The 24652-nt window shown below is 51.9% G+C and overlaps 1 protein-coding gene and 1 long non-coding RNA gene across 20 annotated transcripts in view; one reads left to right on the forward strand and one right to left on the reverse strand.

Annotated features, from left to right (window-relative positions):
- PLA2G6 (phospholipase A2 group VI) overlaps positions 1–24380 on the reverse strand; it is a 57550-nt gene extending 33170 nt beyond the window's left edge. For 4 of the 19 annotated variants that reach the window (XM_054241424.2, XM_035272513.3, XM_035272518.3 and 1 more), the window contains exons 1-2: positions 24211–24380; positions 10200–10587 (exon numbers count right to left, since the gene is read on the reverse strand). In XM_054241424.2, the coding sequence (XP_054097399.1) occupies positions 10200–10498 (299 nt within the window). In that variant the 5' untranslated portion in view covers positions 10499–10587; positions 24211–24380. The remainder of the gene's footprint in view (positions 1–10199; positions 10588–24210) is intronic. The other 15 variants (XM_078340435.1, XM_035272524.3, XM_035272502.3 and 12 more) reach the window with 9 other exon arrangements.
- On the forward strand, positions 12442–18006 carry LOC144578146 (uncharacterized). The gene is made up of 2 exons (XR_013523374.1): positions 12442–12658; positions 14672–18006. It is a non-coding gene; the product is annotated as an uncharacterized LOC144578146 (long non-coding RNA).
- Positions 24381–24652: the final 272 nt, after the last annotated feature.

A 24652-nucleotide genomic window follows, 5' to 3' on the forward strand; every position in this document is an offset into this window, starting at 1 on the left:
GGCTGGTCTTGAACTCCTAGCCTCAGGTGATCCTCCTGCCTCAGCTGCCAGAAGTGCTGGGATTACAGGTGTGAGCCACTGTGACTCTAGATTTTCTTTTATTTTGAAAAACTTTCCTTTTTTTGGTAATATCATTTATTGCTTTTATATTTTATTTTACGACAGCCCTGCCATATCCACTTTCTAATCTGATTTCCACATCTGAGAGCCCAGCCTCGAGTACTTGGACCCTGTTCATAGTAGGAACTAAGTATTATTTAACCTAAATGTATAGCAACAGAATATAAATTATGGTACAACTATGTAATGAACTATTATGCAGGCATTAAAATGAGGTATTTTTTTAAAAAACAGGGAATTTTTGTTTTTGAGACCGAGTTTTGCTCTTGTTGCCCAGGCTGGAGTGCAACGGTGTGATCTCGGCTCACTACAGCCTCCATCTCCCAGGTTCAAACAATTCTCCTGCCTCAGGCTCCTGAATAGCTGGGATTACAGGTGCCCACCACCATGCCCAGCTAATTTTTTGTATTTTTAATAGAGACAGGGTTTCGCTATGTTGGCCAGGCTGATCTCGAACTCCTGGCCTCAGGTGACCCGCCCACATTGGCCTCCCAAAGTGCTGGGATTACAGGCATGAGCCACCGTGCCCAAATGTTTATTGTTATGTAATAACAATAATGGCCAAAATATTTATTGTTATGTAATAAGCTGGATACAAGTTATATATAATACGATGTGATCTCCATTGTGTTTTTAAAAGCCTGGAAGGAAATGTGTCAGAATGTGAATGGTACCATAATAAACAATTTATGTTCTTCTTTAACCATTTTTATAGTTTCTACATTTTTTATAATAAGCACATATTCTTTTTACAATCAGAAAAAGGAAGCTTTGTTCATTTGTTTTTGTTTTTGTGTTTTTGAGATGGAGTCTCACTCTGTCACCCAGGCTGGAGTGCCGTGACACGATCTTGGCTCACTGTAACCTTGCCTCCTGGGTTCAAGCGAGTCTCCTGCCTCAGCCTCCCTAGTAGCTGGGATTACAGGCACCTGCCACCATGCCCGGCTAATTTTTGTATTTTTGTAGAGACGGGGTTTCACCACATTGGCCAGGCTGGTCTTGAACTCCTGACCTCAGGTGATCCACCCACCTTGGCCTCCCAAAGTGCTGGGATTACAAGGATGAGCCACCGTGCCCAGCCAGCTTTGTTCATTTTTAAGCATTGGGGTTGAGTCCAAGTTTTGCTATTAAGGTGCTGTGTGACCCTGGGAAATCCTTTTCTCTCTCTGAGCCCCATCTGAAACATGAGACTAACTGTACCTGTCCTACCTACCTCCCAGAGGTGCTATGAGGACAGATGAAAAATCACTATAAAATCACTTTCAAAACTATAACCATTACGTGTCCGTGATGTTTACTTAAAGTTCTAGCCAGGGCTTTTAACATACCAGAAGGTTTTGTCTTGCAGACCTCTACAAGCCCAGCAGCCAGCCAGAGTCCAGTGGACGCAGTGCCCAGAGAGTGCTGGCTCAACAGGGCCAGTCTGTTGTTCCACACAGAGTGCCTCGATTAACAATTAACTACTGGACAAGTGAGCTGTGCCAAATGGAGGAGTCAATTACTGAGCAATTGCATAAAATGCTCTACCCTCCTGAAGCCTATTTTTTTTTCTTTTGAGACAGAGTCTCGCTCTGTCGCCCAGGTCAGACTGCAGGGGCAAGACATCAGCTCACTGCAACCTCCACCCCCTAGATTCAAGCAATTCTCCTGCCTCAGCCTCCCTAGTAGCTGGCATTATAAGCGTGTGCTACCACGCCTGGCTAATTTTTATATTTTTAGTAGAGATGGGGTTTCACCATGTTGGCCAGGCTGGTCTCGAACTCCTGACCTCAGTCTCCCAAAGTGCTGGGATTACAGACTATGTTATTATGGGGGAGATCGACAAAATGACCAAAGTGAAAACATAAAATAAGGAAGTCCGTTAAACAGACTATAAGGTAATCAGTGCTATAGAAACAACAAAAACCACGACAAAGGTAAGGCAGGAGGAGGTGGAAGGAAGCCCCTCCTCGTGGCCCTTGGCTGGGTTTTCCCTCTTGCACTCCATGTCAAGTGTTGCCGACATGTCGGAGAATGACAACTGAAAACTGATCACTGGAGTTCGCATCATGGGGGCATGCACAACCTTGACAACAATCTTGCAGTGAAGTAGGGAACCAAGGCCTGATTAAAGTGAGTTTAAGGACAGGATGTGAGAAACTGAAGACTGCAAAGACACGTGATATTTTTGAGGTTTGCTGTGGAGAGGAGCAAATAAAGGGAGGGGTAGGTAATGGGAAAAGTGTAATCAGAGATTTGAATGCTGATGGGAATGATGATTCTCTCTCAGAACTTCCACTTTCCATTAACGGGAGACTAGGGAATGTAAAACAGAGCACCTACTGAGGACAGCCAGAAATGCTAGACGAGTAATTAAAACACATCTGCTGGCAGGCACTGGATACCTAAAAAGACACTGATGACTCACCAGGCTGGAGGGAATGATGGAAACCCAGGAATTAAGCTCAGTGTTCAAGTGGCTGTCACTGGAGAGGATTGAGTGGGGAGGGGATGAGCAGCACCAGTTATAACCTCGTGGGACTCAGGACACAGGGACTGGAGCCCAGGGGTCTGCCAAGAGGAGAGCCCTGATGAACATCTCTTACTCTAGGTTAGGATCCTAAAGAACTACCGAGCCTAGGAATAAGAGTGAGCCATATACAGACACGCCCTCACAGGGACCACAGTTCAGCCTCAAGCAATTTCAGCTCCAGAAACGAGGCTGAGGTTATCCTAGTTGCAAGTGTTCCCAGGTACCTGGGAGAAACAAAAATAAATCCATTCTTTATAAGGAAACATCAAACTAGCCTCCAGATTACTTCCACAAGCATACTTGCAAATACAATGTCCAGCACATAATCAAAACTCACCAGGCACATGTGGCGATAAGACATGAAAGAAAACCAACAGAAACAATATACAAAAGAAAACATTTCTGTAAGTGAGGGGCCTGTAAATATTTAAGTTATCCAAAAGGGACCTTAAGGTAACTGTGATAACATTCAAGAGGTTAAAAAAGGAAATTTAGAATTTTCTCAAAGAGCCTTGAATTCTCAAAAAAAGGATCAAATGTTAATTACAGAATTAAAAAATAGAATCGACAAAATTCAGAACTTGATAGCTAAGTATAACAGCAGATCGAACAATACTGAAGAGAAACCGAGTGAACAGGAAGATAGGCAGCGAAGAGTAAACACAATAAAGCATGGACAGACAAAAGAATAAAAACGTAAAGTAGACAAGAGACACAGACTATCTAATAAAAAGATCTAGCACACATATATAAGTGGAAGGCAGAGGCAGAGTAGAAGAAGAATCAGATGGAAGCCATATTTGAAGAGTTAATGCCTGCAGACTTTCCAAAACGGATTTTTTTTTTTTGGAGGGGACAGAGTTTTCACACTTGTTGCCCAGGCTGGAGTGCGATGGCACTATCTCGGCTCACCACAGCCTCCACCTACTGGGTTCAAGCGATTCTCCTGGGGTTACAGGCAGCTGCCACAACACCCAGCTAATTTTTGTATTTTTAGTAGAGACAGGGTTTCACCATGTTGGCCAGGATGTGCCGCTCTCCACCCTGCTCGGTGAAGATGGGCTGTGGGTGGGATGAACAGATGGAGGAGATAGCCCCAGAGCAGGCGGCCAGGGCTCCGGGCACTCCACTTGTCCGAGGTTCCTGACAAGCAGTTTTACAGCAAAGTCCCAGTCCGGAGCGCCTCAAAAGCCAGCTCCTGGTAGGGAAGCACAGATCACACGCTTCTGTCCCACTAGGTAGGGTCATTACTGCCTGGGAGGGACAGCCCTGTTTCTGCTGAGATACCAGTGAGAAGCTGGCCAATTTCATCAAATGTCATCTGTTACCAGTCAATGCCAGCCGTAAATGATTAATTTCTACCAGGAACAGAAGTATCTATGCTATCATAATGTACACAGGCATATTACAAGTGACCCTTGGGGGCTTACACAGGGAGAGCCAGGGCCCCCGCATAGGTCAGGCAGGCAGGGCCAGGATCAGCCCAGTGGGGTGGAGCGTCACTCAGCTCACCACACTACAAGGCAGCCCTGATGTCAGAAAAGTAAACGAGTGGGTTCTATCGCCAGATGCTGGGGTGTGAATAACCACTACACTGACCAGCTGTGGGACTTCAGGGGACTTCCTTAAATTCTGCGAGCCTCTGTTTCCTCATCTGTAATAGGAGGTCAGTAATGACCCCACCTCGTGGGACTGTAGTGCGGATAAAATGACTGGGCCAAGCCCAGGCATGCGGGATGCACTGCTGTCACCTTCTATATCAGCAGGGTCCAGTCTCGCCACCCAGCAGCAATGCTGTGAGACTCTCGGGCCTTAGGTTATACAACCCAAGAATTCAGAAGCTCCTAATTCCATCCCCCAGGTCTATCCAGAAGCTCAGGATGACAGCTCACCACAGCAACAGCAGCAAAAGAACAACAGAAACACCTCCACCTGGAGCCAAAGGCTAGCAGCCCACGCCCACTGTAACACACTTCAAGTACCCAGACCAAGGCTGGGCGCGGTGGCTCACGCCTGTAATCCCAACACTTTGGGAGGCCAAGGCAGGCAGATCACCTGAGGTCAAAACTTCAAGACCAGCTTACCAACGTGGAGAAACCCCATCTCTACTAAAAATAGAAAATTAGGCGGGGTACAGTGGCTCATGCCTGTAATTCCAGCACTTTGGGAGGCTGAGGCGGGTGGATCACAAGGTCAAGAGATCGAGACCATCCTGGCTAACATGGAAAACCATGTCTCTACTAAAAATACAAAACAATTAGCTTGGTGTGGTGGTGCATGCCTGTAGTCCCAGCTACTCTGGAGGCCGAGGCAGGAGAATCTCTTGAACTCAGGAAGCGGAGACTGCAGTGAGCCGAGGTGGCACCACTGCACTGCATCCTGGGCGACAATGGGAGACCCCATTAAAAAAAAAAAAAAAAAATTAGCCAGGCACAGTGGTGCATGCCTGTAATCCCAGCTACTTGGGAGGCCGAGTCAGGAGAATCGCTTGAACTCAGGAAGCGGAGACTGCAGTGAGCCAAGGTGGCACCACTGCACTGCATCCTGGGTGACAGCGGGAGACTCCATCAAAAAAAAAAAAATACAAAATTAGCCAGGCGCAGTGGTACATGCCTGTAATCCCAGCTACTTGGAAGGCTGAGGCAGGAGAATCGCTTGAACCCGGGAGGCAGAGGTTGTGGTAAGCAGAGATCGTGCCATGGCACCCCAGCCTGGGCAACAAGAGCAAAACTCCATCTCAAAAATAAATAAATAAATAAAAAGTACTCAGGACAGTCCAAAGTTCTCCAGGGCAACACAGGAGGAGGATCATTTAGAAGGCAGAACCTCAGCCCCGGGCAGAGGAAGTCCAGTGCACCAGGCATGCTCTCCACAAACTCCAGGGTGTTGAGAGGAGCTTCGAGAACACTGCAATGGCCACCCCTTGCCCTGGAGAAGCCCGGGACTCTCGCAGTGCCCTGACCCCTCCTCCATGGCCTCAACCCCACCACCCCCATTGCAGCCTCACTCCAGGTCACACCCTAGGCCTTGGCATTACCGCTTCTGGGACCCTTGGTAATCTGGAACCCTGCATCCCACTCCCCATCCTCCACCTTCCCTTCCTAGCTCACTCCGTCAACTGCCCTGAATGCAACAGCTCTCGACCCTCCACCCATGTGGCACAGACGGCCTGGCACACAACAGCTCTCAATGAACACTATAAAGCTGAATTCATGTCTCACATTCATTTATTCCACAAACCTGATCTATGCCAGGCACCTGCTGGGGGCTGGGCACACTGTCATGAACCCGACAGACACAGTCCCTCCCTCACAAGGTCTGTGGCCTACCAGGAAGGCAGGCTCCCCAGAGCAGGGATGGGTACCATGGGACACCTACAGGCTGGAGCAGAAACTCCTACTCCAGCCTGTAGGTCAGGGGAGGGCAAGAGGAAGGGAGGCAGGCAAAGAAAGGGGAGTATTCCAGGCCACCGTAAGAGCCTGGGGAAAGGCCAGGAGCGCAGGGCGGCACGAACTGAGACCAGAGGCAGAGACGTGATCACACGGGGCCCTTAAAAGCCCTTAAGCACCTGATGTGTTAAGAAAACAGGAAGCCCTTGAGGACTTAAGCAGGGGAACGACACGTTGTGACAGCAGCTTGGAAGAGGATGAGAGGAGTGTAGACCGCAGCTAAAGCGGCAGGAGCCCACGTGCGCAATGACTGTGGCCCGGAGAAGCGAGCCAGCAGCAAGATGGAGAGGGAGAGGGAGAGAACCTGTGATTTTCCACTGGCGCGTGGCTGTCTGCAACACCACACCACTTCCTTCCCAGCCTCCCTTGCAGTTAGCTGTGGCCATGTGACCAGGTTCTGGTCAATGGGATTTAGGTGGAAGGCACGTGTGCAACTTCCAAGAAGCCTCCCTGAGGAGGGGAGAGTGCCCCACTACACCCTGCCCTTCCGCCCTCCCTCTGGCTGGAAAGGTGGAAGTGGTGGCTGGATCTGGCGGCTGGGATGATGCTATTTGCTGAAATGAAAATGCTTGGGTGGAAGCAGATTAGAGAAGATAGAAAAGACTAGAGAGCTGGCCGGGCGCGGTGGCTCACGCCTGTAATCCCAGCACTGTGGGAGGCCGAGGTGGGCAGATCACAAGGTCAAGAGATGGACACCATCCTAGCCAACATGGTAAAACCCCCTCTCTATAAAAAATACAAAAATCAGCTGGGCATGGTGGTGCGAACCTGTAATCCCAGCTACTCGGGAGGCTGAGGCAGGAGAACTGCTTGAACCCGGGAGGCGGAGGTTGCAGTGAGCCAAGATCCGCCACTGCATTCAAGCCTGGCAACTGGCGACAAAATAAGACTCTGTCTCAAAAAAAAAAGACTCCAGAGCTATGACTGTGAAAATAAATCAATCAATAAAATTTAAAAATAAGACAAACAGACGGGTGTGGTGGCTCGAAAGCCTGTAATCCCAGCACTTTGGGAGGCCAAAACAGGTGGATCACGTGAGGTCAGGGCCAAGAGTTTGAGACTAGCCTGGCCTGTGTGGGGAAACCCCGTCTCTACTAACAATACAAAAATTAGCTGGGCGTGGTGGTGGACACCTGTAATCCCAGCTACTGGGGAGGCTGAGGCAGGAGAATCACTTGAACCCAGGAGGCAGAGGTTGCAGTGAGCCGAGACAGAACCATTGCACACCAGCCTGAGCAACAAGAATGACACTCTAAATCCATCAATCAATAAAACAAAAATACAAAAAAAAAAAGACTCTAGAGCCAAGTTAGGGACTTCAGGAACTCTGAGATAAGAAAATGCTTAGGCTGAAACTCCACCCGCTGCTCCTTGGTCTGTCTAATACATGGAAATGGTCGGGTGCAGCGGCTCACCCCTGCCATCCAAGCACTTCGGGAGGCCAAGGTGAGCGAATCACCTGAGGTCAGGAGCTCGAGACCAACCTGGTGGCAAAACCCCGTCTCTACCACAAATACAAAAATTAGCTGGGTGTGGTGGCAGGTGCCTGTAATCCCAGCTACTGGGGAGGCTGAAGCAGGAGAATCGCTTGAACCCAGGAGGTGGAGGTTGCAGCGAGCTGAGATCGCACCACTGCATTCCAGCCTGGGTGACAGAGCAAGACTCTGTCTCAAAAAACACAAACATACATATATACATACATACATACATGGAAACAACACAGCAGCACAGACAGAGAAATGGATTGGGACAGGAGACATTGATTCTGTTTCTTCACTGCTCCCTGTGTAATCTAGGATGAATCACTTATTATCCCAAGGCTGTTTTCTCATCCATAAAATGGGATACTGCCTTCCTTGCCCACCTCCATGGGTCAGCAGAGAATGTGCTAACCCAACGCACTTTAAACATCCTATAAAGTACCACCCAGTATCTTACGTTTAGTTAACAAGTTGCTGGCAAAGGACTGACTCCCCCTGGGATGGAGGTCTGCCCACACTGGGGCTGAGACAAATCTGGAATCCTACCAAGGGACTTTACAACTGAAAGAACTTGGTGATTATTGGTACGTAGAGGTTGGTGGTAGCCCCAGGGCTGTGCATCTCAAAAGTGGGGCTGTCCAACTCTCCAAGGAGTGGGCCTGCTGCCATGGCAGCTGTGCCTGCAGTCAGGCTCTGGAGGTGCGAGAGCAACCCTGCCCCATTCAAGGTCACCCTGATGCAGTCCACTCAGACCCATCTACACTCAGAACCTGGAATGGCCCCGCTATGTTAAAATTGGTGCCTGGGCCAGGCACGGTGGCCTATGCCTGTAATCCCAGCACTTTGTGAGGCTGAGGTGGGCAGATCACAAGGTCAGGAGTTCAAGACCAGTCTGGCCAACTTGCTGAAACCCTATCTCTACTAAAAATACAAAAATTAGCCAGGTGTGGTGATGTGCACCTGTAATCCCAGCTATTCAGGAGGCTGAGGCAAGAGAATTGCTTGAAACTGGGAGGTGAATGTTGCAGTGAGCTGAGATCCTGCCATTGCACTCCAGCCTGGGCAACAAGTGAGACTCCATCTTAAAAAACAACAACAAAAAAAAAAACACTGGTGCCTGGACCGGTCACTGAGCTGCCTTTAGCCCAAGTAACCAATGTGGGTGCCTCTGCCTCAGGTTCCTTATGGAGCCAGCTCTGAATCCTCACCTGCTTGGATGAGGCCTGATACCTGCCATGCTCCTCTGTCGCTGCCAGCCCCTGGCCCCAAGCCTGACACTTTTAGAGACCCCTCCTGCCACGTGTCTTCAGTCAGAATGAGTCCCCAGCTGCTTGCTTCAGCCTCAGTCTCACCGAGGCCCTGCATGCACCTGGGACCCAGTCACCTGCCCGCGGGCTCACAGCTCCACACCTCTGCTTGGCTGGAACTACCTATTCATTCTGTTCTGCCACACAGGCTCCTCCTCACTCTTCCAGACACAGAGTAGCTCTCAACCACCTCCTCGTGATCCACAGCGCTTCCTCGACTCTCCCTGGGTCAGAGCACTCCTCAAGGGGTGCTACGGTGCCTGTCTGCACTGGGCCTCCCCCACCAGACTGTAAGTTCCTTAAAGGCACAGGGCATCTCACAGGGTCAGCCAGGACTGGCCCAGAGCCTGGGACTCTGGAGACACTGGAGGTGTCTGGCGCATGCTGAACGGATGGCTGGCAGGGCAGCCAGATGGATGGGTGAGCGGAAACAGGGATATCTGTCTGAGCCCAACTAGATGCCAGTCTGCCAAGCGCTGCTGGGACCCGCATTTGGAATCTTGGCTGCTTCTCCCGGTTTTCCATCAGCTCTGCCGTCTGTCTGGTTCCCTCAGCCCTGCACTAGCTTCCAAGCCTTCCTTTAGGGTCTAGAAGAGACCCAGCGTGCCCCGAGAGGCGACAGCTCTGTCTAGCCCTCTTGAGCAAACCCTGGCCAGCCCCTGTGAGGATGGCCATGCCCTTAAAGAGCCAGGGCTAGGCCGGGCACAGTGGCTCACACCTGTAATCTCAGCACTTTGGGAGGCCAATCGGGTGGATCGCCTGAGATCAGGAGTTTGAGACCAGCCTGGCCAACATGGTGAAACCCTGTCTCCACTAAAAATAAAAAAATTAGCTGGGCATGGGGGCGGGCACCTGTCATCTAAGCTACTCAGGAGGCTGAAGTAGGAGAATTGCTTGAACCTGGGAGGCAGAGGTTGCAGTGAGCCGAGGTCACGCCACTGCACTCCTGCCTGGGTAAGAGAGTGAGACTCTGTCTCAAAAAAAAACAAAAAATAAAGAGCCAGCGCTAAGGGTTCTCCTTATCTGATGTGGTCCCTCCCAGCCTCCCTGTCCTTTCTTCTTCCCTTTGTCCATGTAGGTCAAGCCTTCAAGCAGGAAACAACCCAGGCTTCCAACCCCACTCTCGTGCTGCTGGGACACTGATGGGCCAGAAGTGTGGAGTCTCGGAAGTCCTTCCCTCTGGTCTGAGTACAGCCTCCCCTCTCTCCCACCCCCCTCCAGACCCCTCAGATGGAGACCCAAAGAAGCTGCTGCTCGGCCAACAAGACCTCCAATCCAAGAGATCGGGGGAATCAAAGGAGAGAAGTGTGCGCCCCCGACCATCACCCACCGGAATCCACTCTGTGAGTTCCTGGGGTTGACGAGGACGCAGTCCCAGGTGCGGCTGGGAGCGTTCTGGAACAGGGTCAGCTGCCCTTCCTCCCGAACCCGGCGGCTCGAGGCATAGTCGGCCACAGCCACCTCCTTCACCCGGAATGGGTTAGAGAACAAGTTGGTGACGCTACTGAGGGTATTGACCAGGCGGCCGAGGAACTGCATCTTCTGCGGGGCGGGTGGGGAAGCCCCACCACCTTCCCCCTCAGTCTGGAAGAAAACAAGGTCTCTGGTCAGCTGGGTGCGGTCTCCCATGCCCACCTCACCAACTGCAGCGGTTTCCTGCACAGACACCCAGATGGCTCCTCACCAGCGTTGTCCCCAGATCCTGGGCATGGAGGGACCTGAAAAGGAGGGGAAAGACAGATAAATGACACTGAGTGGGAGGTAAAAGTGACAGGACCCTCAGGACAGACTGCGGACCTAGCAAACCCTGGCCAGCCCCCTAAGAGGACAGCCATACCCTTAAAGAGCCAGGGGTAGGTCAGGGTCTGTCCCCACACCCTCCTGTGCTGCCACTGTGCACGGGTGACCTTAACTGCCTGCTCCCTGACCCAGTATCCCCAGCAGAGACTCAGTTTTCTCACCTGCAGTGAGTGGTATTGACCAAAGGAGACAACAGATGTGAACATACATTACAGGCAGTCATGTCCTCGGCAAATGGAGGTTTCTCACTATGTAAGTTACAGAGATAATCTTTCAGCACCCAAACCAGCACGGACTGGGGGCAGTGACTCATGTCTATAATCCCAGGCTTTGGGAGGCCTTTGGGAGGCTGAGGCGGGCAATCACCTGAGGTCAGGGGTTCAAGACCAGCCTGGCCAACATGGTGAAGCCCCGTCTCTACTAAAAATACAAAAATCAGCCCGTCATGATGGCGGGCACCTGTAATCCCAGCTACTTGGGGGGCTGAGGCAGAAGAATCGCTTGAATCCAGGAAGGAGAGGTTGCGGTGAGCCGAGATCACGCCACTGAACTCCAGCCTGGTGACAGAGCAAAACTCCACCTCAAAAAATAAAATAAAATTGATAATTATACCAGGAGACGTTTACTGAGCACTGACTATGTAGCAGGCTCTGAACTAAGCTCATTATGTGATTATCTCATTTGATTCTCACAAAATTGTGAGGCAAACACACCAATGAGACCACATAGATCTAGAGCCAGGCGCAAGCAAATCTCAGCCTCACCACAACATCCCAGCTGAGTGACCTTAGGCAAGTTACTTAACCCCTCTGTGTCTCAGTTTCCTCATCTGTAACATGGGGGCCATAACAGCACATGGAAGGCGTTAAGTGTTCAGTTAATGTTGGCTCTCTTTATGCTGCTGACCACCCTCTTTACAGATAAGAAAACGGAGGCTTTGGCCGGGCGCGGTGGCTCACGCCTGTAATCCCAACACTTTGGGAGGCCGAGGAGGGTGGATCACGAGGTCACGAGATCGAGACCATCCTGGTCAACAAGGTGAAACCCCGTCTCTACTAGAAATACAAAAATTAGCTGGGCATGGTGGCGCCTGCCTGTAATCCCAGCTACTCAGGAGGCTGAGGCAGGAGAATTGCCTGAACCCAGGAGGCGGAGGCTGCAGTGAGCCGAGATCACGCCATTGCACTCAAGCCTGGGTAACAAGAGCGAAACTCCGTCTCAAAAAAAAAAAAAAAAAAGAAAAAAAAAACAGAGGCTTAAAGAAGCTTGACTGTAGAACTCTGAAAATGTTCCAAAGCTTTATAATGCCCTTCCTTTTATGATTGGTAGTAGACAATGAGGGCGTGAAAAGATCGTGAGGCTCAGTTTTGTCCTTCCTTTTTTTTAGACAGAGTCTCCCTCTGTCACCCAGGCTGGAGTGCAGTGGCGAGATCTCGGCTCACCGCAACCTCTGCCTCCTGGGTTCAGGCAATTCTCCTGCCTCAGCCTCCTGAGTAGCTGGGATTACAGGTGTCCACCATTACGCCCAGCTAATTTTTGTCTTTTTAGTAGAGATGGGGTTTCACTGTGTTGGCCAGGCTGTTCCTAAACTCCTGACCTTGTGATCCACCCGCCTCAGCCTCCCAAAGTGCTGTGATTACAAGCGTGAGCCACTGCGCCCGGCCAGTTTTCTTCTTCTTTAAAATGGGGACATTTTTTGTCTCCCACATGTTATGAGAATAAAGGAAGAATGTTTCTGAGAATACTTGAACCTGTGCCAAGCTTCCTTCTTTCTTCTGCACTGGAGGGCTGTGAGGACAGGGAAGCTGGGGTGCCCATGCCCTCACCACAGCGGGGAGAGGGGAGGGCCCGCAAAGGAAGACATGGGAATCAGTCCTGGGGAAAGAACTCCCCCAGATGAGAGATGCGGTGTGCATGTCAGCGTGCACCACGGCAGTCTGTGATGCCACAGAGATGGAAGCAACCTCGACATTCAGCATTAGGAGAAGGGTAAGTTACGATGCGTTCCCCCAGAGATACTGGGTGTGGTCACTGAAAGCTGTGAATGTGAAGATTATAACAACCCAAGAAAAGTTCACAGTGTCAGGCCGGGCGCGGTGGCTCATGCCTGTAATCCCAGCACTTTGGGAGGCCGAGGCGGGTGGATCACGAGGTCGAGAGATTGAGACCATCCTGGTCAACATGGTGAAACCCTGTCTCTACTAAAAATACAAAAAATTAGCTGGGCATGGTGGCGCGCGCCTGTAATCCCAGCTACTCGGGAGGCTGAGGCAGGAGAATTGCCTGAACCCAGGAGGTGGAGGTTGCGGTGAGCCGAGATCGCGCCATTGCACTCCAGCCTGGGTAACAAGAGCGAAACTCCGTCTCAAAAAAAAAAAGAAAAGTTCACAGTGTCCCATTACAAGGCTCATTGATGTCTATCTGTAATGTCCTTCCTCTCCTTTTCTGTCTGAGAAAGCCCGGATCCTTCTTTAAATCCAAGCTCGGTTCTCACGGTTCTCATCTCCTCCTTAAAAATGTTTTTCTTGGCCAGGTACAGTGGCTCACGCCTGTAATCCCAGCACTTTGGGAGGCTGAGGTGGTTGGATCATGAGGTCAGGAGTTTGAGACCACCCTGGCCAACATAGTGGAACCCCGTCTCAACTAAAAAAATACAAAAAATTAGGTGGGCGTGGTGGCAGGTGTCTGTAATCCCAGCTACTTGGGAGGCTGAGGTAGAAGAATGACTTGAACCCAAAATCACGCCACTGCACTCCAGTCTGGGAGAGAGCACAAGGCTCGGCCTCCAAAAAAAAAAAAAAAAAAAAGTTTTTGTTGTTGTTGTTTTGAGACAGGGTCTGGCTCTGTTGCCCAGGCTGGAGTATAGTGGCTCAATCAGTTCTCACTGCAGCCTCAACATCCTGGGTTCAACGATCCTCCCACCTCAGCCTCCTGAGTAGCTAGGACTACAGGTGTGCACCACCATGCCTGGGGAATTTCTTCAAAAAAAAATTTTATAGAGGCCAGGCGTGGTGGCTCATGTCTGTAATCCCAGCACTTTGGGAGGCCAAGGTGGGCAGATCACTTGAGGTCAGGAATTTGAGACCAGCCTGGCCAACATAGTGAAACCCTGTGTCTACTAAAAATACAAAAAAATTAGCCGGGTGTGGTAGTGAGCACCTATAGTTCCAGCTACTCAGGAAGCTGAGGCACGAGAATTGCTTGAACCCAGGAAGTGGAGGTAGCAGTGAGCTGAGATAGCACCACTGCACCCCCAGCAGGGTGACACAGCAAAGACTCCGTCCCAGAAAAAAAAAAAAATTATAGAGACAGGGTCTCACCATGTTGCTCAGGCCAGTCTCGAATGCCTGGGTTCAAGCAATCTGCCTGCCTCGGCCCCTCAAAGTGCTGGGATTACAGGTGTGAGTCATCATGCCTGGCCTAAAATGTTGTTGATCCAGCATCCCCAGGCTCCAAGTTCTCTCTCCTTGCTCTGGGCTCGCCTCACATTAAACACATCTGTATGTGTTTAAACACACCTCAGCATGTTACAGCTGCCCCTCCTGCCAGACGAAGCTGTCATCCTCCCACCAAACACCCTGTGCATCTTTCTGGCACCATCCTAAGAGCTTTACGGAGGTTAAGCATTTCGTCTACACAACCGCTCTATGAACTGGTTACTATTACTATCCTCATTTTCTGTATGAAAACACCAAACAACGGAGAGGTGAAGTCACGGTCCCAGGGTCACCCAGCCAGCGGGTGGAGTGAGGAAGGCAGGCGCCCAGCGGGGCTGGCCCCGAGTCCGATTTCTCAAAGGCAGCTGCCCGTCTTTTCATCTCCGTCCACAAGCTTGGCTCATGGAAAGCTTGTCAAAACAAACATTTAACTGAGTAAATATTATGCACAGAAAAAAACAAAGACTGACAGAAAACAAACCAAGATAGACTGATAGAAAACAGCCTATTGAGGCGATGAGGGTGCTGGGTTTATGGGCTTTTTTTTTTTTTCTCTATTTTCCAGATGCTACGTAAAGCGATTATAGTTTCGAAGGAAGCAGCAGTGTAGGCTGAGTCCCTGGAGACTGCAGCCGGGAAGATGGGGACCTCTGGGGCTCAGGGCTGGCCTGGAAGAGTAGCAGAGAGGCTCCCCTGAGGACAGGCCCTCAGGGACCCGGCAGGGTGCTTCCAGGAAGGGCAGAGAGTCAAAAGCATCCAGCACCCATAAGCCTTGGGTTAATGAAGAAAGCCACCAGGGATGCAGCGGACTCAAAGATTCCACACCCGAGAGAGACCCCTTCCTCAATGCCCCAGCCTGCATTCCCACCGCCAGGGCCTGGGGCTGGGGGATGCCCCCCGCCGCACACCCACAGCAGTGTGGCCACAGAAAGGACAGGCCTGGCTGGCATCCAGCCTTCAGGGTTGGCAGGAGGATGGAATGACACAATGGAGGGAAGGTGTCTGGGATACAGGCCAACCTCGGGCACACAAACAGTGGCCATTGTTATCGCTAGGTGGAAGAAAGGAAATGACCAGCACAGGCCACATCCTGGAACACTCAGCATCGCCAACCAGGAGGGCGGCCGGCAGGGAGAAAGTGCTCACACATGCTTCCTTCTGTCCCCACCACCTCGGATCCGGAGCCCAGGCTCTTCCCAGCACAGCTGCAAGGGGGATGCTGGGTGGCGGCCCCCCAATCATGCCTCACTTCATCTCTCCCCCTGGTTTCTCACAACCTCCGACCCTTGACCTGCCCGTGGGGTAATCACTTTTCCCTACTGATGACCGGCCCCTCCTGCTCCACACCTGGGCTTCTCCCTGCACCCCCAGGATGCCCGGGTCACCTGACACAGACCCCACCTCGGCTGCATCAAGCACCTTTTTCTCAACGCCACAAGCAGAAAGACAAAGACTCAAGACCAACAGTGACAATTCTGCCTGTCCACGTCGAGCAATTTTTAGGTACCAATTTTGGTCCCTCCCTCAAGGGAAGTCAGATATTTCTGGCCTTTCTCTTTATCTCTGCTCACCCATCCCCTGTCAAAACCAAGCTTGCCTGCTGGGTTCACTGAGGGAAGACTTACAGAATGTGCTAGTGTGAGGCTCTCCTGGAGGAGCTGAAAGGAATAAGTAGTATTATCCCATCTCAGAGATCAAGAAACTGAGGCCTGGAGAGACCCCAAATTGTACAAGTTCAAAGGGCAAATTAAGGCTGGGCACGGTGGCTCACACCTATAATCCCAGTACTTTGGGAGGCTAAGGCTGAGCCCAGGAGTTCTAGACCAGCCTGGGCAACATGACAAAACTCTGTCTCTACAAAATATAAAATAAAATTAGCTGGGCCCAGTGGTGTGCACCTGTGGTCCCAGCTACTCAAGAGGCTAAGGCCAGGGAATCACTTGAGCCTGGGAGGTTGAGACCTCAGTGAGCCGAGACTGCGCCACTGTACTCCAGCCTGGGCAACAGAGCAAGACCCTGTCTCAAAAACGAGACAGAACAAAGGGTAAAGTTGCAGTCCACCAAAAAGTAAAAACAGACACGAAAAACCTTGGCGGGGGCCAGGCGCGGTGGCTCAAGCCTGTAGTCCCAGCATTTTGGGAGGCCGAGCCAGGTGGATCACGAGGTCAAGAGATTGAGACCATCCTGGTCCACATGGTGAAACCCCGTCTCTACTACAAATACAAAAAATTAGCTGGGCATGGTGGTGCGTGCCTGTAATCCCAGCTACTCGGGAGGCTGAGGCGGGAGAATTGCCTGAACCCAGGAGGCGGAGGTTGCGGTGAGCCAAGATCGCACCATTACACTCCAGCCTGGGTAACAAGAGCGAAACTCCGTCTCAAAAAAAAAACCTTGGCGGGGACAGAGGGGACTGTAAGCAAGGGTAGGATCTCTGACATCAGAGTTCCCTGGAAGTGACTGCCAGGGTTCCTAAAACAGTCACTGGAGAGACCCAAGCCTGGTCCCTGTCTCACCAAGTGCACAGTCCCCTGAGGGAAGGACTGCCGAAGGAGGTGACGTCTGAGCTGAAGGCTATAGAACAGGAGTTTGCCAAGGCGGGAGACGGCGAGAGGCCTTCACAGTGGGTGAAGCAGACCAGAACACGGGGGAAGGCAGAAAACAGGGGCTTGCCGGGCCCACCCGTGGACTGGGTGGCTCGAGAGGGGGAGGTGCCCACCCAGGAGAGGCTGTGGTTAGTGCTGTGATCCATGTGAACACAGGTCACCCAGAGTCACTTGTCCAGCAGCTGCTGTGTCAGTCATGCCCATAGCCATGCCCAGGGAAGCAGGTTCTTTGCCTCCTACAACAAGGAGCCAAGCCCAGGAAGAAGTGCAGTAGAGGGTCGCTCACAGTGAGTGGTGAGGGAGAACTCAGTCCCAAAAATCTGGTTCCTCCTCAGCCACAAATTCCCTGAAGGACCCTGGGCACGTCTCAGGCAGGAGAGGAGCGGTCCCTGCCCCCTGATGGTTACTACTTGCCACAGCTGCCAGGCCCAGGCTGTCCCCTCTCCTCCCCTTTGGAAGGTTTGTGTGAAAACTGCTTTTCAACCAGGCGCAGTGGTTCACATCTATAATCCCAGCATTTTGGGAGGCCAAGGCAGGCGGATCACGAGGTCAGGAGTTCGAGATCAGCCTGACCAACATGGTAAAACCCTGTCTCCACTAAAAATACAAAAACTAGTTGGGTGTGGTGGCACATGCCTGTAATCCCGGCTACTCAGGAGACTGAGGCAGGAGAATCACTTGAAGCCGGGAGGCAGAGGTTGCAGTGAGCCAAGATCATACCACTGGACTCTAGCCTGGGCGACGGAGCGAGACTCCATCTCAAAAACAGAAAGAAAAAGAAAGAAAACCACTTTTCCAGAGTGAAAGGAACTTGCGCTTGCATCCCCCGCGGAATGCTCTCTCCCGTTCCTGCCGCAGCCCCTGCTGGTCCTTCAGGACTCAGCTGCCCCTCTGAATGCTCAGAGCACCAGAGCGCCTTCCAGCCTGCGTGGTAGTCATTTCTGCATAGAGGCCCATGAGAGCCAGGTCCATACCCCGCAGCCTGACCCCTGCATGCCCCCTGTGCAACGCGTCTCCCTGCAGTCCCTGGCTGGTGGCGCCCATGACCTTCCAGCAAAAGCCCAGACTCCAGCATCCATGAGAGCTGGCCCAACCCACCCCTCCAGCTCACCTCTCACCTCCACTCCAGCCATGCTGCACCATCGATCCTCCCAGAACCAGTCAAACTCACACCGCAGCGCACCCGGGGATACCGCACATGTGCTCCATCGGCTTAGCCCATCCTCCCCACTTTCTTAACCTGTCTCCGAGTACGCGCTCCATAAGGACAAATGAATAAATCTCTTCTTGTCCATCAAGATTCAGCTCAGGTGCCATCGCCTCTGAAAATTCATACCTGCCCCTCTGCACTGCAGTCCCTGTGTGCCTGTCCCTTCTCCCCAGCACCCCACACCACCCAGGGCCCAGCCTGCAAGAACACACACCATGTGAGAATGGGGATGCCTCTGTTGGCTTGAGCGGCCCACCCCACCTGCTTTGTTTCCCTAAGCACCGAGCACGTTCCTGACTCACAGTGGGTGTTTAATAAATGTCTGGTGAAGGCCGGGCGTGATGGCTCACACCTGTAATCCCAGCACTTTGGGAGGCTGAGGCAGGTAGATCATGAGGTCAGGAGATCAAGACCATCCTGGCCAACATAGTAAAACCCCATCTCTACTAAAACTACAAACAAAAAAAATTCACCAGGTGTGGCGGCACAGCCTGTAGTCCCAGCTACTCAGGAGGCTGAGGTAGGAGAACTGCTTGAACCTGGGAGGCAGAGGCTTGAACCCGAGAGGCAGAGGCTGTAGTGAGCCAAGATCGAGCCACTGCACTCCAGACTGACAACAGAGCAAAACTCCGTCTCAAATAATAATAATGATAATTTTTTTAAAAATGTCTGGTGAATGAATGAATGAAAATGAATGAATGTACCAATTATAATCCCATGGGGCCAGCACCCTGAAACCCCCCAGACACACCTTATTCTCTTGAAGGTGGTAACAGGGACCACACACACTGTTCCCACCCACTCTGAGCTGCCAGGCTCGTCTCTACAATGGAATGGAAATATTGTGTTCAAATCCCACCAGTGGCTAACAGTCCCCAAGGGATTCGCTTCTGCACCAGGAGAACCTGTATCCAGCACTTGCACTGCTTCAGGAGTGGCACTAAGTGATCAGACTAATCCCTCCGAAGGCTTCGGTCTAGAAAGTTCAGCTTTATATACAGTCAGGGCTGAGCTCACTCCTAGTCCAAGCAGGAAAGACTCCAAGCCTTCTGCTTCCTTCTTGACTAAGCTGAGAGCAGAGAAGCAGGACAGCTGCCCAAGAGGTGCGTGACAGGAACCCACAGGCAGCAGGCCAGGAAGCAGACCTCACAGGCTGGGCCACGTGGGGGACTGCAGGAGCACACACAGAACTGCCCGAGGTGGAAATCAGCCCCAGTTGCTGATGACAGGATGTCCCATGATCGGGACAACTGCTGGACAGTCCTGGCAGCAGAATAGTGACATCCCCCTAAGCACCCTCCTCCTCCCCACTCACGACAGAGCGGGCTGAGAACTCAGGGTCCGGTCAGAGGGCCAAGCTGACCTGACTTCCTTCCTGCAGCTCCCACCAACTGTGCCACCCAGCACGTGAGCGTGCCACCACACACTGGCCTCCATCCTCCCACAAGGCCACCATGCTTCACGGACAAAGGGTTTCACACTTGTTATCTGCCTCCAAGCTCACAAAGAAACAGGGAAGGTGCAGCCAGGCATAGTGGCTCACACTTATAATTTCACCACTTTGGGAGGCCGAGACGGGTGGGTCACCTAAGGTCAGGAGTTCGAGACCAGCCTGGCCAACATGGTGAGAAAGAAACCCTGTCTCTACTAAAAATACAAAAAATTAGCCGGGCATGGTGGTGGGCACCTGTAATCCCAGCAACTCGGGAAGCTGAGGCAGGAGAATTCTTGAACCTGGAAGGCAGAGGCTGCAGTGAGCCGAGATCACACCACTGCACTAAAGCTTGGTTGACAGAGTGAGACTCCATCACAAAACAAAAGAACAGGGAAGGTGGGATCTTCTCCCTGTTTGGCATATGGGGAAATCAAGGCCCCAAGAGAGGAAATGGAGGGGAGGGTGTTGCCTGCCTGTGTCCTCTGACTCCTAAACAGCACTAGGCAAAGAGCTGGCCACACGGCAGGTGATCAATCTGTAGGTGAGAAAACACTGAATGAACGCAGGGGTCACGTCAGCTCCCATCCCAGCCTCTGGACCTCCAAGGCAGCATCCCAGCAAAATGTCCCCCAAATGTTCCCTCTGACTCTGGCTCCCACCACCCTCTTTCCTAAGTTAGTGGAGAGTGGGAAAGGGCTTGATCCCAGCCCCTCATGCCCATCAGCGCCCACTGCTGCCCCCATCAGCGCCCACTGCTGCCCCGCACCCACAGGGCACCAGACGCCTCACCAGTGTCTCAGGTGAATTGCCACATTTAACCCTCCAAACACCAGTAAGAAAAGGGCCAGTTCTCCCAGGAAACTAGGGCACGGGTTACACAATTTGCCAGGGTCTGAACCCAATTAGCTGGAATCCGGAGTATCCAGCTCTTAATCCTCAAACTGCCTTCAGGAGGAAGCTGAATGGCAATCAGCTGAGCGAGACTTGCTCTACAGCCTCTCAGATTCCAAAAGTCAAGGCCCTCGTTGCAAAATGCACTGCAGCTCACGTGAACCAGAGCAAAATGCCCTTTCACAAAAGGAAAAAGCGTCTCTTTCACTCTGCTTGGCTGGACCACAGCCGGAGGCAAAGTGCCCCGAAACTGTCACTGGAGCTCCCATGCACGTGAGACAGGGGTGACTTTAAGAGATCTTTGGGCTGGTGGCATGGTACAGTGTGGCCCGTGTTATGACGCACTCCACAGATATTTACTGAGATGGATTATTCGAAGGTCATTGTTCTAACCGCTGTAATCCCAGCACTTTGGGAGGCTGAGGCAGGAGGATCACTTGAGCTCAGGACTTTCAGACCAGCCTGGGTCATAGAGTGAGACCTCATCTCTACAAAAAATTAAAAAATCACCCGGGCATGGTGTCTCATGCCTGCAAGTCCCAGCTACTAAGGTGGCTGAGGTGGGAGGATTGCTTAAATCCAGGAGGTCCAGGCTGCAGTGAGCTGTGATTATGCCACCGCAATCCAGCATGGGCGACAGAGTGAGACCCTGTCTTAAAACAAGCCCAGGTGGAGTGGCTCACACCTGTAATCCCAGGACCTTGGGAGGCTGAGGCAGGTGGATGACTTGAGGTCAGGAGTTCAAGATCAGCCTGGCCAACACAGGGAAACCCCATGTCTACCAGAAAATACAAAAATTAGCAGGGCGTGGTGGTATGTGCCTGCAATTTCAGGTTCCTGAGAGGCTGAGATGGAAGAATCATTTGAACCTGGGAGGCGGAGGTTGCAGTGAGCCGAGATTGCACCACTGCACTCCAGCCTGGGCAACATAGCAAGACCCTGTCTTCAAACCAAAACACACAACCACCAAAAAAAAAAAAATCCACAAGATCCCTGACCTCCTGGAACTTCTATTTCAGACAGAAATAATAATAAAGATTAACAGGCAAACCGTAGACAAAGGTTTTAGATCCCAATTATCTATTGAGGAGAAAAACCTGAGGATGGGAAAAGGCAGTGCTGAGGTGGAGAGCAAAACCTCAGACAGGGCTATGAGCAAAATCTTCGCCAAGAAACTGACCTTAAATACCTGAAGGAGAGAGAGGAAAATGATATGATTATCTAGGCGGAGAGCTTTTTAGGCAGAGGAAAGAGCAAGGACATAGGCCCTGGGGCTGGAACATGTATAGCGAGTTCCAGGAAAAGCCATGAAGCCAGTGAGATCAGAGAGGCAACAGGGGTCAGGCATGTGCCACGAGCGGAGAGGCCACTGCAGGTCTCTTTGTTCCAAAGAGACCACTTTGTTTTTTTGAGACAGTCTCACCCTTGTTGCCCAGGCTGGAGTGCAATGGCACGATCTCGGCTCACCGCAACCTCCACCTCCCAGGTTCAAGTGATTCTCCTGTCTCAGCCTCCCGAGTAGATGGGATTACAGGCATGTATCACCACACCTGGCTAATTTTGTATCTTTAGTAGAGACAGGGTTTCCCCATGTTGGTCAGGCTGGTCTTGAACTCCTGACCTCAGGTGATCTGCCCGCCTCGGCCTCCCAAAGTGCTGGGATTACAGGCTTGAGCCACCGTGCCGGGCCCAAGACAACATTTTAACAAGACTGCGCTGGCTGGGTGTGGGGTAAAAAACAGAGAGGCATCACGGATAATCTCATGGCTTTGACTCGAGCAACTGAATGAATAATACTCCCATTTCCTAAGATGAGAAAGCGAGTGGGAGGAATATAAATAAATAAATACTTTAAGTTGGAAGTGCCTACGTTTGAGATGCTGAGTAAGCAACTAGATATTGGAGTCTGTCATTCCAGGGAAAGGCCGGGACTGGACTAGGATATAAATCTGTGGGTTGACAGAATAGAGACGGCACTTAAAGCCACGAGACTGGATGAGATCACCATCCGAAAATGAGAAGAGACATGTAAGACCTGACCCTGTGAATAGCCACTGTGAAAGACACAGAGCATGTTCTCCCAAGGAGCCGCCCTCTACTGAGTGAAGTTTTTTGTTTGTTTGAGACAGAGTCTCACTGTCACCCAGACTGGAGTGCAATGGCATGATCTCGGCTCAATGAAACCTCCTGCCAGGTTCAATCAATTCTCCTGCCTCAGCCACCCAAGTAGCCGGGATTACAGGTGCAGGCCAGCACACCTGGCTAATTTTTTGTGTTTTAGTAGAGACAGAGTTTCACCCTGTTTCCCAGGCTGGTCTCGAACTTCTGAGCTCAGGAAATCCGCCCGACTCAGCCTCCCAAAGTGCTGGGATTACAGGCATGAGCCACCACACCTGGCCCGAAGTGCAGCTTATAGCACACTCTTCACTAAAGCCCTTGCCCCTTGCCCACCTATTTCCCCAGCGCAGACCCAACAGATGTGTGCAGACACACACACACACTGTTTAAATTCCTCCTTTCTGTATCTCCTAGTGATGTCATTCTGCTGAGTAAGAGGAAAACTCCCTTTTGGGGTTGCTGTCATGTAACAAGAAAGTAACCCACGGGAGGGAGGAAAAGCATCCTAAGCACTGAGACCACAGCAGCAAACTTCACACATCAGGGTGATCACACAGGCTCTGGTGCCAGATTCCAGCCTCAACCTCATCAGTGTGACCTCAGGCAACTCATTCACCCTCTTTTACTCATGTGAAGTGAGAATAACACTGACTACGCTAAGAGTAGCCTGGAACAGCAGACAGTCCATAAATACTTGTTGGACAAATGATGAGTGAATGAATGCTACAGATAACACATACAGAAGAGCCTGACTCGCTGGGAGTGATCAACAAACACTGCCAAATGAAGCACTGAAAGACAAGGGACCTCCTGCTCACCCTTCTCCCCTTGTCTTCTCATTCTATCCCTTTCCCTTTCCAGTCTTCTCAATCCTGCCTATGACCCAACAGTAAAATCATACATTTGTACAGGGCCATACTGGTTACAAAGATTTGCCTTCTACATTTTCTCATTCAAATTGTGAACCTCATGGCAGCCTTATGAGGGCAGGAAGTACAGTCCCCCGTCACAGATGAGGAAACTGAGACTTGGACGGAAAACAGCTTCCAAACTCCAGGCAGAGACAGTAACAAAAACAATGCATTCAAACACAGTGCATTCAGCCCAAGGGTGGAGGCTCAATGTTGCCAAACCAAACCTGCCTGACATCCTGCTGGGTGGGTAAGAGGCAGGTGAGGGAAAGACCCAGAAGCTAGGGGAGGTATTTGTTTGGGGTCATGTGGGTAGCCCATTAAACCTATGGCCACAGATCCCCTTGCCCTCCCGGTCCCACACCCAAAGGCTTGCCCCTAGCCCCGTCACATGATCACCCGGATCACATGCTCCCCGTCACCAGCTTCCAAGTCATCTGTGGAAGCAGGAGGTGGACAAAGGATTGGGAGTGGGAGACTCTGGGGTGGCCAGGCTGAGGGGAAGGAGGGAGCATGTCGGGGGCAGATCTGGAGGCACGCGAGAGAGGAAGGGCAGGGAGGAAAGGCAGGAGAAGCGGGGAGTGAGAAATGGGTACAGAGGCACCACGAGGTGGAATGCAGAAGGAGGCGGAGGTGAAGTGGGAAGTCAAGTGAATACTTAGAGGAGCACAGGAAGGAAATGAGGACCACCAGAGGGCCCAAAGAGGCACTGAGAGGCGGGGAAAGACGGGACGTTAGGGATACTGAGGGAGACACACGGAGGAGACCAGGGTACAGGGGAGGAACTCAGGGTCGAAGCTCGGGTCCCTGGGGTCCACAAGTTCAAGATGAGACAAGGGCGGTCTCGGGATGGGAGTTGGGGACGCTGGGGGGGGGATGAAAAGATGGAAGCTGGCGACACTTAGGGAGTCACATAAGGGTCAATGGAGGACATGCCTCAGAATCGGCGACACGAGGAGGGCCCGGCGATCCAAAGGAGGGCCCGGCGGAGACGTCGGAGTCCGGGGCGCCGAGGAGGTTGGGGAAGGGAACCCAGGCCCCGCCCACCTGCGAGGTCACTCACCTCGGCTTATTCAGCGCTTCTACTTCCTCCTACTTCCGCAAACAAATAAGCCTCGGGCCACGTGATGGCCTGACCGCCGCTCTCCGCCAATCACTGGTGGCCCTGCCCCAGGCCTCCGCTAGGCTCCGCCCCCGTGCCCGAGAACGGCGGGAGGCGGGGTCCGTCATTTTTTTTAACTGCCCAATGGAAAGGGCTCTCTTAGCCGAGGGAGGACGAGCTTTCGGCAGGAACCAATCCTCGGCGGCGAGGCGCGGCCATGTCTGTGCGGGGCGGAAGATGCCCGTGGCGGCTCCTTGGCAGTCATGTTGATAAGGG

This window comes from Callithrix jacchus, chromosome 1, assembly GCF_049354715.1.
Source record: "Callithrix jacchus isolate 240 chromosome 1, calJac240_pri, whole genome shotgun sequence".
Classification (NCBI taxonomy): domain Eukaryota; kingdom Metazoa; phylum Chordata; class Mammalia; order Primates; family Cebidae; genus Callithrix; species Callithrix jacchus.